Source organism: Symphodus melops (assembly GCF_947650265.1).
Source record: "Symphodus melops genome assembly, chromosome: 1".
NCBI classification, from domain to species: Eukaryota; Metazoa; Chordata; class Actinopteri; order Labriformes; family Labridae; genus Symphodus; species Symphodus melops.
Window position 1 is genome coordinate 44,194,808 of NC_136691.1, and position 13,911 is coordinate 44,208,718.

Below are 13,911 nucleotides of genomic sequence, written 5' to 3' on the forward strand. Positions count from 1 at the left end.
CAAAAAGAAAGGATTTAGCAAATTAGCCAACGCTTGAAAACACAATGTTTGCTTCCAGTTAAAAACAAATGCACTGCTATTCAAAGGGGCAATTAAAAAGCCATGAAGCAAGTTAAATGGGCTTTAAGCGTTGCTGACTTTGGGTTTTCCATTCCTCACCCTCATTGTTTCAGTTGGGCTGCTGTGGAAAAAAGAAGCAAGTAAGCGGTCGTTTTCTGGCAGATGGAGTAAAGTGCCTTAAGCCTCGGATTTTATAGGTCTGTATTCAGGTGAAAACAAATTACAGGAGGGTGCTAAATGAGAGGCACAACAGGACCTTAGGTGTTACCTTCATTGGATCATTTATAACTATCAGTGTTTGATCTTGATGAAAGACAGGGGTTTTGATTGTTCATTGTTCTTTTTCAAAGGATATAAAACATATAAATCATTCCCTAGGAAATGTGCACATTACTCAACTTCTAAAATTAATAAGTTGTTAATTCCATTGAAATTAATGTATGGTGGACAGAGCCTCTCAGAAATGTCAAATGTAAACTAAAGGATCAGTCATGATTACTAGAATGCCAATTTTGAAAGAAGGATGTGATTGATTGCCTCCTGTTATAGTCTTCAGATTAAGCACACTATAGGTAGGGGAAATGCTGTAGGCAACCGCATATGAATAGTGTCTGTGTGTCCTCCGGGTCTTACCCTGCATCCCTGTGGGACCGAAGCCTTGGCGAGTGAGGAAAATTGCGTGGTCGTGGTGTTCTGCATGCTCAGGGTCGCCTTTCTGTTGCACAAAAGCCCATCGGCACACATTCTCCAGGCTCCGTGACGGGTTGCCTCTTTCGATGAGGCTGATGGACTGACAAAGGAGAGATAGAGAGATATGCATAGCTCATCCAAGACCGTAAATGAACATGCTAGTGTTGTGTCAGCAGCATTACATTTGGAAGTTGTGGACAGGCAAAACACAGTTCGCCTGCTTTGATTCTAAAACAGATAGATAAAACAGAAATTGAGAATCAGCAATCTAAAAGTAAAAGCAGGCACAAATGCATTTCTAATAGGCTGTCACTGACTTTCTGCACACTGTGTGAGCTACCATGCGTGGCTTTTTAGAGAATGTTTGAAAGGGTATTAGAGTGACTAACCCCTGCAATCTGCATACATTTTCATTCCAATTTAGTTCCTCTTATTCATTATTAATAACTATGGCTGTGTCACAAACATACTCCAGGAGGTTACTAGTCATCTATAGTACTTAATATATGCATTTTTAATGGAAATAGCAGTGTGAGAAAAACAATAATGACATTTAAACTGCCTCTTTAGTCTTCCTAGCTTGCTGTTTATGTATTCTTCTAGTTAATTTTTGGACTTGAATTCAAATACAGAATAAATATTTGTCACTTTCTTTACCCTCTGTGTTTGCTATAAAGCCAATGATGAGGCTCGAAATCTTTTTTTAGCCACAGCCAATAAAATGTTTTGGTCTGCTGCTTTCGGTGCTGAAAGGATGGAAGTACTAGTGCTGAGCCACTGCAGAAAAATATCAGACTTGTTGTCACTAAGGGCTTTGTTTAATTTATGACTTTACTCGAACACAACTTCCAGAATATTCTGGCCAGTGTTGACTATGCTGAAAACTGCAAATGAACCGTGACATTTTTTGTGTACAAATTATATATTTTTTCCAATACTGGTCATAAGTTCAAAGGTTCTTCTTGTTCTGGCTCCATATGCTCACAACACTTAATCACACAGGGATATATTGCATTCTTACAATGTCACATTCATTTAGATTAAATGTAAAAAAGTACATCGATGTCATTGTTATTCTATAGCCGACCCTGTTTTTTTTTTATTGTTGTATTTAGTTGTGATTATTATCATTGGAAATGTTTATTTGTTTTTTGTTTTTTTTTGCATAATGAGATTCATTATAGAAAAAAAAACAATGACCACATTTCACCAGGCATTAGTATTAGACAAATTAACACTATACGACTCATGATGAAAAAATACTCCTAAGAAAAACAATATGTGTTTCTTAAAATATGTGTAAGTCGAAATGTGTCTGCTCAATTTGAGGGGGTTTGCACATGCAATGTGAGCTATATTTTTATTCCTTCCTTTATTTTGTCAAAATATTATCTCCCTTCTTAAATAGAGGCCATTGTTTTTTTGCAACGTCTCGAACTGTATTTTTAATAACATATTTTCTTGCTGAAGGCAAGCCATTCAATTTGCAGGCTGAGGATGATGTGTCACTAATACAATATTTTAGTCTACAGTTCATTTATTGTTGGGCTGACTGTATACATTGTTTTCTTGCACTTATAGGCTTTGCATATATCTGTAAAAAGACTGTTTAGGAACACTTCCAAACTTAACAATTCTGTAAGTCGCTGTAATGAGCCAGTCAAAAAAGGTATATACTGGCTTCCACTGCTTGTCAGTAACTACTACTTTTTCCAGCCAGCAATTTTGCTAAAAACAAACATGTATTGTTGAGACATGTTAATATATTTGACTCCTGCCTCACTGCTGTCTGAAATCTTTATCCCTTTGTGGGGATCTTTATCTGGCAGCAGAGGACGGGAGGCTTCAGTAAAAGGGGGTGAAAGTGACAGATTTCCAGTCTTTGACTTATCTGCTCTTTTTCCTTCAAAGGTCAGCTCTGTCAGGGCGATTTGCTTTACAATTTGATTCTATGTGTGCATGTGTGCTGACTGGGGCCATTTCAGGGAAGCTGATTGATTAAATATCAAAATGACTCTGTTTTAAATGTTGGTGTGACATGGTCTTACAGGTAATCTTTACATACTTATCGTATGTACCTTACATTTTTTTGAGTCTTGAGAAGCCTCTATTTGTTTTTATGTTCTGTGCAGTACTTGAGGCTATGAAGACTATACCACACTTTCTCTTCAAATAGTCTGTTTTCTTGTTTGTTTTTTTTTACAAATTCTTGTATTTCACATTATGTATTTTTGTTTAATTCTCTGTATTGCAGTTATGCATCTAAAAGCATAATGAGGAAAGATGACCTTTGGCTTTGATGAACTGCAATTAATTTTAAAATACAAAGTCAGGTTTATTTTAAACATTTTGTGCTTTTAATGAGCTAGGTATGAATAAATATAATAATAAAAAAAAAATAAAAAAATAAAAAAAACATTCACTCACTGCCATCCAGTGATTAAAACTCTTTTGGCACTGACACTTCTTCATGATGGGTTTAAATCAGTTCAGTTTTCTCCCACTATCTGGCACTGTGCCAATTAGGCTCTAACTCAGTTTTTACAATAATCTGTTTTAGTTTGGCATTTGAACAAACAACTCACCTTGGCATATCCAAGCATGATCATCCTCACCAGGACCACATTGATATGAACTCCCAGAGACTCGTCATGGTAAATCTCATTGACCTGAAAAGGAAGGAAAACAAGTAATAAACAGATGGCAGTCATTAGCTCCTTTTGCTTTCCCTGAGTTTGTTTTGTTTTTTTCTTGCTAGAGGATTGTTTAAGGGAGTCATGTACCACTTTTTCAATTGTGTGCCTAGCCTTTTTCATTTTGAACTGTCTGATTCAGTCACTTTTGTCTAATAGAGCTCATCTTCAAGTTTCTTTGCAAGCACTTTTTTAAACCTTTCTTCTCACGTGGCTTGTGATGCTTTTGGATTTTCATCACTACATTATTGATTTTTCTGTGGATGTTTTTTGGCACTCTGGACTTGCCTTAAATCTCAAAGTCTGCTTTTGGGTCCTTGACTTCTGAATCTTATACCAAACTTGACAGTCTATCTGAATGGATTCTCATCTGTGATACCATGCTTCATCATAATATTGAAGTGTCTTAAATTATGTATACATGAAGTTCTATTACTCACTCAGATGGTAAAAATTGTATGTGAACACCAAAGATAAAATGATAACAGACTGAGGGAGAAAAAAAAACAGATGCAAAGCAGATATAATAACAGAGAAGATTTTTAGTATATGCAAACGATAGCAGCTCCCTGCAGACTGTGAGGTAAAAAGGGATCAGAGCAAGTCAGGGAGCCGGCTAGAGGAAGGACTCTCCTCAGATAGCCTGACCAACATTTTCCATCCGCTTCAATGTGTGACATTTTTTCAAGCACATGAGCTCCAGCTGTGGCCCAGTTTTCTCAGTTCTCGGCAGTTTTACGCCTAATTTTTCTCAACACATTTATCTTTCAAAAAACCTGTGTGTTTTTAATCAGCAGAAGGATCAAATTTCCCCTTCAGGGATCAGCATTGCACACTGTATCTGCAGGTTTCTGGGACATATTAAATGCACTGATAGATTCAGCTATTAAATCACTGCATTGAAATGTTCAGATATCAGCCTGAGAGCGAGGCTTTGGCAGAGCGAGGCTTTGAGCCTTGGTAACTTTTGACAGACATTATCCAAATACATTATTATAATAAAGCAATTTAACATGAAATATAAATGAATAGGATTCTAATAGGGAAAAATGAAATGCATAAATATTGAACACATTTCCACAGCATAATAATGAGTAATAAGCATGTCAAGGCATACCTTGCCACCGCTTCCCATTTCCCCTTATCACTATGGCTATGGCATCATGCCCCCAATAGGAAAAGATTCCACAGGAGATACAGCCGGTGTGATAGCGTGAGGAACATAATGTTTAATATGATGTTTGAGTAAATTGTTCCAGAAGTGTTTGTTCACCACCTTATTTGCCTCTATAAAGGTTTATTCTCTGATGGGCCCAGCAGACCTGTGGTATTGCTTAATATGTAAATAATGTTATTTGAAACTTTTTTAATTTGATTGGATGTTACAAGTAAGTTGACAGCAAAGCCCCTGATCCATAGCTGAACCCTGAATGAAACCAAAGTGCAGGCTCATCAAGTGAAAATAATTGGTGCGCATGGGTTTCATCAAAGTTGCAGTAAAATCATAAAAACTATAAATCCTGTCCACATGCAGAAAAAATCTAAGATCTAACAAACACAATATAACACGTTTGTGACACTTTATGAATATAGAGGGTTGAGAATATTTCAATATTTCTAATACTGATGATTAACGGTTGGAATTTATGAAATATTACTGAATACATAGGAGGCTAAAACGTTAACCTGCCAGGAATGTAATTTTGACCCTGCAAAATCGGAATCAGTTTTTATTGCCAAGTATATTTACATATACTGAACAAAGAATTTGACTTGGTGGATTGGTGCGAGAGCGCACCAACTCACCATGGCGGCCGCCGATGTGCCATCTTAGGGGGAAATTGTCTAAATAACAGTGCTTTAAAGTTGTAACACAATTTGCAAATTTTCACCAATGTTTAAAAAAAAAGCAGTTATTAAAACAAAATGTAAAGCAACATTATAAAATGTTGACAACTTTCATCTGGTTGCAATCAGTGTTATTGACACAATTCTTTCTTTTAAATGAAATACAGTCAGTTTATATATATATATATATATATATATATATATATATATATATATATATATATATATATATATACAGTATATATACAAACCGACTGTATTTCGTTTAAAAGAAAAAATTGTGTCAATTACACAAAAATTGTGTGTGTATATATATATATATATATATATATATATATATATATATATATATATATATATATATATATATATCTCCCCCCTGAACTGCTACCTTATCCTGGTGGGGGAGTTTGAGCACTCGAATGACCCTAGGAGCTAGGTTGTCGGGGGCTTTGAGCCCCCAGCAGGGTCACCCAAGGCAAACAGGTCCTAGGCGACGGGTCAGACTAAATGCAGTTCATAAAACCCCTATGATGAATAACATAAATAGGACCATGACGTCGCCCGGCATGGCGGAGCCGGGGCCCCACCCTGGAGCCAGGCCTGGGGTTGGGGCCCGCAGGAGAGCGCCTGGTGGCCGGGACTTTGCCCGTGGGGCCCGGCCGGGTCCAGCCCAAAAGGACGACGCGGGCCCGTCCTCCTGTGGACCCACCATCCACAGAGGAAGCCGTAGGGGTCGGGTGCAGTGTGGATCGGGCGGCAGTCGACGGCGGGGGCCTCGGCGACCCGATCCCCGGACGCAGCTTCTGGCATTTGGGACGTGGAACGTCATCTCACTGGGGGGGAAGGAGCCTGAGCTTGTGCAGGAGGTTGAGAGGGGCTGGACTCTCTACTTCTCTGGAGTTGCCCGCGGTGAGAGGCGGCGGGCTGGTGTGGGCTTGCTCATAGCCCCACAGCTCAGCCGCCAGGTGTTTGAGTTCACCCCGGTGAACGAGAGGGTCGTGTCCCTACGCCTTCGGGTAGGGGACAGGTCTCTAACAGTCGTTTCGGCCTACGGCCCGAACGGCAGTACGGAGTACCCGGCCTTCTTGGAGTCCCTGAGAGGGGTGCTAGACAGTGCTCCGACTGGGGACTCCATTGTTCTACTGGGGGACTTCAATGCTCACGTGGGCAACAACAGTGAGATCTGGAGTGGGGTGATTGGGAGGAACGGCCTCCCTGATCTGAACCAGAGTGGTGTTCTGTTATTGGACTTCTGTGCTAGTCACAGTCTGTCCATAACGAACACCATGTTCGAGCACAGGGATGTCCATAAGTGCACGTGGCACCAGGACTCCCTAGGCCGGAGGTCGATGATAGACCTTGTGGTCGTGTCATCTGACCTTCGGCCGTGTGTCTCGGACACTCGGGTGAAGAGTGGGGCTGAGCTGTCAACTGATCACCACCTGGTGGTGAGTTGGATGCGCTGGCACGGGAAGAAGCCGGTCAGACTTGGCAGGCCCAAACGTGTAGTGAGGGTCTGCTGGGAACGTCTGGCTGAACCCTCTGTTAGCGAGGTCTTCAACTCCCACCTCCGGACGAGCTTTTCACAGATCCCAGGGGAGGCTGGGGGCATTGAGTCCGAGTGGACCATGTTCTCCACCTCCATTGTCAAAGCAGCTGCTCTGAGCTGTGGTTGCAGGGTCTCTGGTGCCTGTCGTGGCGGCAATCCCCGAACCCAGTGGTGGACACCGGAAGTAAGGGAGGCCGTCAAGCTGAAGAAGGAGTCCTATTGGGCGTTGCTAGCGCATAGGACTCCTGAGGCAGCTGACGGGAGATCGACAGACGGATCGGTGCGGCGTCTGCAGTCATGCGGTCGCTGTATCAGTCCGTCGTGGTGAAGAAGGAGCTAAGCCGAAAGGCGAAGCTCTCGATTAACCGGTCGATCTTCGTTCCTACCCTCACCTATGGTCATGAGCTTTGGGTCATGACCGAAAGAACGAGATCTCGGATACAAGCGGCCGAAATGGGCTTCCTCCGTAGGGTGGCTGGGCGCACCCTTAGAGATAGGGTGAGGAGCTCGGTCACCAGGGAGGAGCTCGGAGTAGAGCCGTTACTTCTCCACATCGAGAGGAGTCAGTTGAGGTGGTTTGGGCATCTGGTCCGGATGCTCCCTGGACGCCTCCCTAGGGAGGTGTTCCGGGCATGTCCCTCCGGGAGGAGGCCTCGGGGTAGACCCAGGACACGCTGGAGAGACTATGTCTCTCGGCTGGCTTGGGAACTCCACGGGGTCCCACCGGAAGAGCTGGAGGAGGTGTCTGGGGTGAGGGAAGTCTGGGTGTCTCTGCTTAGACTGCTGCCCCCGCGACCCGGCCCCCGGATAAGCGGTAGAAAATGGATGGATATATATATATATATATATATATATATATATATATATATAAACCAAATCAAAACAACAAAAACTGTGTGACACATATCGAGCTGGTCCAATATAGTCATCTACTCAATATTTACTCAAATCTAACTCAACCCAAAAAAGAGAAATATTTGGTATAAAAAAGGCTTGATTCAATTATAGTTAAGAAAATGTGCAAACCCCCCCCCCCCCCAAAAAAAAACCAAAAAACTTTTTTTTGTGCTGCAACAACTGTGTCTCAAGCCGTGAAAATAGAGACTCATCTATCCTTTGATTGTAACACCGGGCAGCGTCCACTTTCAGTTTAACTCCAATTGATTGGCTATTATTTCTGAGTAAAAGAGTAATAAAGTGGGAAAGTTTGGTAACTTGGTGTCTCTATGTTGATGCACATTTTTGCAGAGAAGTAATGCCTGTGACACATGACAAGTTGAATCAATGATGGCTGCTGTTCAATGATGTCTGACCTTTTGACGGCTCAGTGTGATGTCGGTGGAGGCCTGTTTTTAGCGATGTTGATTTCCTACTAACTCATTGACTGTAAAATAGCAGCCAAACGAATGAGTGAACAGATCAACATATCGATGTGCATTCTGAAACGGCATATGAGAGGAACTCATTATGAGCCTGCAGTGTGTGGACAGGAGCAACACAGAGTCACAGTGGGTCTCATTTTCTTTGGGCCACTGATTCATCACTAAGTTCATCTGGCTCATTGCACAACATGTCACTTTTCTCCACACAGGGGAGAGAAGGCGGACACATTCATGAAGCAGGACAAGACGCACCATTTTGCAGCATTCAAGCTGAATTCCTGTTCCGAATTCTCAGGACTGTAAGAAGAAGCAATCTCATTGAATCCAACTACGCTAAAGAGATGTTTTATTTTGGGGAAAATACAGATAAACACTTCTGGTTCTGGATTTTTATCCTCTGAAAGACTTACCCTCCCACATGCTGATCTCTTTTTTTTCACACCATGATGAAAACAGAAATGAAATGATAAATCTCTTAGAAGGGGAGCCGGGGTTTGGTGGGGTTGAGATCAATACCACTAACTTGATTGATTAGTCAGTGGAAAAGTCTATTCCTTAACAAACTTCTTTTATATGTGCAATTTGCTAAAGCATAAAGAAAGGATCTTGTCTTTTGAGGGCGTCTTATTTAATTGGAATTAAATGTGTTCTCGCTTGTTGTGCTCTTCCTTACTTATAGTAAAGGGCGAGACAACAAGAGAATATTCTGGTGACTAGCTAGCTAGCTTTCACTTATGAAAGACTTGGCTATTTAATTTATGTTCTCGTTTTTCGTTTGCGTTGTCTTTTTAAATATTTTGGTTTGTTTCAAAGATACTTTTGTAAATGAAGACACGCTGAGTTGAGACAGAATATAAAGTTAAGATAGAGACAGATCTGGAGTTCCCTTCAGCGCAGCATTTGGTGTATCATGTAGTAGCGGAGGTTTTCAAGATCAATGATGATAGCACTTTATCTTTGATCACAGCAGCACTGAGGTTTGTCTCCTGCTGTCTTTTGACCATGACATGCACATACAAAATATTGAAATAGAATATGCTAAGGGAGAAACTCCCTTTACACAGACAACACAATGTCAGTATATCCGTTTGAACAGCATGGAAGCTCTCAGTATGGTGTCAAAAACATGTACTATATATCCACCTTAAAAAAACAAAGTCAACTCAGCTTTATTTTAAACTAAACCCAACGTTGCAGGGAACAAAGTATGGTTAAAAATGTAAATTACATATGCATTAAAAAAGCACCTTCCTCGTTAAATCTGGCAATAAAATCTACTTTGGTCAAAAGTCTAATTTATTTAATTTTATCTAATTTAATTATTTATAATAATACATTGTATCTCATCTCATAGATCATTTATATTCAACCTTATGTCAATATTTGAGCCTCTCTGACATTTACTGTTTTAAAGCAATGTACATAAATGCCAACATTAGACCGCTCTCAAAAACATCTGCCTCATCAAGTTGTATAGTAAACACTGGCATGCATTAAAATCTACAGATTGTTGCAGTACAGTAATGTCACCAACAGAGGTCCACAAAACTTTATGTCCCAAAAAAAGGAACTTATCAGCGCAACTTTTACCAATGCTTTGTTGGTGGTTTATGTTATTTTTCTTTTAACAGGCTGTGGACAAAGTTAAGTTTTCATTGGACACCTTTTATGGCGAATGAGTCGATGTGTATTAGCTTCTGTGTGACACTTTGATGAGACATGTAATTTATTGATCTTTGACCACCAAAGAGGGAGAAGCTGATACTACCAGGGAAGGCAATTTCATCCCGTTTGTGTGTGTGTGTGTGTGTGTGTGTGTGTGTGTGTGTGTGTGTGTGTGTGTGTGTGTGTGTGTGTGTGTGTGTGTGTGTGTGTGTGTGTGTGTGTGTGTGTGTGTGTGTGTGTGTTTTATGAGTGCATCAAAGGCTGAAAAACATCCATCAGGAGTGAGGGCAATCTTGTAGACTACAGTGGCAAACATATAGAACAATATTACTGTCCTCTAACAGACCTCTGAGGCACAGATGCACTTCACTGTAACACACACAAAGGACAAAATAGAAAATATGTACAAGCACACAAACATGACAGGCATAAAGGCTTGCATAACCTAGACATTAAAAACATGCACTTTGAAAATTCAATTTAACCCAAGGTATTAGTTTTAGGGTTATTATCACACATTTTACTGACGTTGTTAAAGTTGAACAGGGCAGAAAAGCCACATCATCCTGAGCAGCCATGCATGTTATTTAAGAAACAAGCAGGAATACAGAAGGAAGAAAACAGCCGCAGAACAAACCAGATATAGATACAATATAAAAATTTACAATTACAATTCTCTATAGATACAGTACAATACAATACAAGAAAAATAGCTGAGTTACTTGGTTCTCCCCAATTGTGATAAGTGAAGCTTGTGCTTGCCTCACAAATGGAGAAGCACTTAATTCTCTCGCCTTTTCTTTTTTTTTAGCAGGAGCAAGATGAATATGTGTGAAATGTTTGTTTTTTTTGTGTGTGTGGGTCTGCAGAGATATCGATAAGAAAAAAATCTCTTAATTACACTTTAGGGAGTAGTGTTATTCAAGAAAATACAAACATGAATGAATACACAGAGCAACAATCTTAGAAAATCAGTAAGGAGTGAAAAAGAGAAGAGATGTCAAAAGGGGAAAAAGCAAAGGACAAAAGGGAAAATGTGAACTAGAAAGAATGGAGAAAAGGGGATCTGGAATAACAGGAGAGAAGAGGTGGGAAAATGTGTGTGAGTGGGCAGAATAATGGAGTAATGTAAGATAAAGGAGATAGAGAAAGGACAAAGGAGAACCAAGAAGTAAGGATGGAAGAAAAGGACACAAAATAGAGAGTGAGAGACACTAGGAAAGGATTTGGAAAAACAAAGAGGAGAAAAGAGGGGAGGAAGAAGAGAAGGACAAAAAGGAAGAAGAGAAGAAGAGCTATGAGGAGAATGGAAAACAAAAGGTCAAAAGAGAAAGAGGGAGACAAATAAAAGGAGGGGACCAGTAAAGTAAAGGAAAGGAGAAAGGATGAAGCAGGAGGAGGTAAGAAAAAGAATACAAGAAAAAAGAGGAAAGCAGAGGGAATGAGAGAGAATATAGAGCAAACGAAGTCAAATGGACAGGCAAGAAATGGAGAGGAGACAAAGAAGACATCTTAATAACAAAAAAAGGGAGACAAGAGGAAAGAGCAGAAGTGAAGAGAAAAAGGGGAGGAAATATAAACGATTAGACGCTGAGAGAAGAAGCGAGAAGATGCGAGAGAAGGGTGGGGTGGAAGAGTAAAGATTAGAAAAAGATGGGACTAAAATATTTAAACGGAATAGACAGGGCGTAAAAAAGGCTTTAGTAAACAAAGTTATAACAAGATGAGGGAGATGGATAAAAGAAAAAAAGTAAAGAGAGAAAAGGACAAGGCATTAGAAGGGATAAATATCAGAAAAGAAGAGAAGAAAAAGAAAGATTACCAAGGACAGGAGATTGAAGGAAAGAGGTAGGAAGTGGAGGGAGAGGGTGAGAGGAGAGGAGAGGAGAGAAGGTATCAGATTGAAGGATCGAGGGGAGAAAAGGAGATGAAAGAGAAGGGAGGATGGAAAAAAGAGAAATAGGAATGAAGGGATGAAAAGAGAAAGTGGCAAAGGAAAGATAGTTGATAAAAGGAGAGAAGGTTATGTATATTAGTGGGGAGGAAAATGGACGGATGCAAAAAGGAGAACAGACCGGAAAAAAGGAATGAGGAAGGGAGAGAAAGCAGGAAAAGGGAGGAAATGAAACAAGAGAGAAAGGGAAAGTATGGATGAGAGAGGAGAGAAGGGAGGAAAGACAACTGAGTGGGAAAAAAAGAGATGTGAGGGTAAGAAAACAAACGCGGCAGGTTAGAAGGTGAGAAGAGGAGAGGAAGGCGGGGAGACTATGTTTGATGTGAAAAAAAGTGGAGGGAGTACAAAGACTAGAGGGAGAGAAGGTAGGAAATAAAGAACATTGGAAAAATATGTGCGAGAAAATAAGTGGAAAGGAAAAGGGGGTAGAGGATAAGAGAAGTGGAGAGGAGAGGAGAGGATTAAAAGAATAAAGGAAGGGTGAAGATAGTAGATTGTGGAAAGAAGAAGAGACGAGTCAAAAGGTTTGGAAAAGGCAGACAAAAGGAGCGTCTATGAGAGAAGATTCCTGCAAATGTATCGGAATGATCAGAGAGGGAGAAAGGCAGGGTCTGAAAGAGAGAGAGAGAGAGAGAGAGAGAGAATGCAAGAGTGACCCAGCTCCAGAAAAATGGACCTGGCAGGCAGGAAATGATGGACACTGATTTCAGTAGTGATCAGAGATATCTGCTTCAGCTGGCAGCTACAACTGAAAATCACACAAAAAAATAACCCATATCATCTCCATGGCAACAAAGAGAGAGAGCGAGAGAGAGAGAGAGAAATAAAGAAAAGACACGTATGCATCGACTCAACACATGGCATCCTATGTTCTCTGACAAGTTGATCAGTGACGTAAATCAAAAAGGAGTGAAATGTATTTTGATCAGAACAAAAAAATGACAGGAAATGAGGACTGTGACACAGTTTGAAACAAACTAAGAACATTTTACACCTACAAAACCCACATCGCCACACTAGCCCATGTGAGATGACACTTTTAATCTACATTAGAAAATATCCAAAGACACATCATTTCAATATATGGCAGCCCTATCATCAAATGATGTAACTGTGTAATGTAATTGTGAAAGAAAACTAGCTTTAGAATAGAATAGAATAGAATAGAATGCCTTTATTGTCATTATACAAATTGTACAACGAGATTACTTGGCTTCACCTTAAAGTGCACACAGCTAAGGCCCGAAATATGCTCAACGTTAGATACGCAGCCGACAACGCAGGATACGCACTTGCGTACCTGGCGTTGGCGGTCGCACCAAAATGCGCGAGGTACAACTACGCGTCCGCAAGTTGCAGTATCATCAGTCCCGCTAGAGGCGCTCGTGGGCTTAATATATACAGTCGCTGGTTTCCATGGTTTCCCTGGACGTTTGGCGGTTGACGTGGATATAGGAGGCGTTTTTTTAAAAATGACAGAACAGGACACGATGTTTGAGGAGCGTTTGATGGATATGGTTCGTGATTATAACCATCTTTATGATATCCGTTTCCGGACCACACAAACGGTAGACAAACCGAGCTCTATTTGGCTGCCTGCCCCCTACAGGAGGCCTCCGGTAAGAAACGTATGTTACGTTTGGACTTTGCGAGTATAAGCAAAGACAATGCGAGTGACAATCAGAACGTGTACGTGTCCGTTTGGTACTAACGTTGAGCATATTTCGGGCCTAAGAACAAAAAAACAACAACAAATTTACTGCTTCTTTATCATCTCTTCTTCTTCTCTGCAGCTGAATCAACAGGTAGATAAAGATACTGTATGTTTGGCTGCTAGTCATTCGTTAGGTAAAAATTTGTGATCAAAACTACTGTTTTGTTTTTATTGTTTGTTTGTTTTTTATGTTGTGGGTTTTTCTAAACCTAAACTTGCACGGAAAAAGAAACATTTCATTTCAAAAACTTCTGTCGTTGATTTCAAAGACATAACCTTTCTCCTCCAGCACTCTTCATGTGAAGAGCTTCTTGGAAGCAGCGTCCAAGCCACTTATACGACTGGATTAGAAC

At 40.6% G+C, this 13,911-nt stretch overlaps 1 protein-coding gene across 2 annotated transcripts in view; it reads right to left on the reverse strand.

Annotated features, from left to right (window-relative positions):
- The window catches only part of adamts3 (ADAM metallopeptidase with thrombospondin type 1 motif, 3), a 134,509-nt gene that overhangs the window by 58,756 nt on the left and 61,842 nt on the right, over positions 1-13,911 (reverse strand). For both annotated transcript variants that reach the window (XM_079351085.1, XM_079351084.1), the window contains exons 6-7: positions 3,336-3,419; positions 694-850 (exon numbers count right to left, since the gene is read on the reverse strand). In XM_079351085.1, coding sequence (XP_079207211.1) covers positions 694-850; positions 3,336-3,419 — 241 coding nt within the window. The remainder of the gene's footprint in view (positions 1-693; positions 851-3,335; positions 3,420-13,911) is intronic.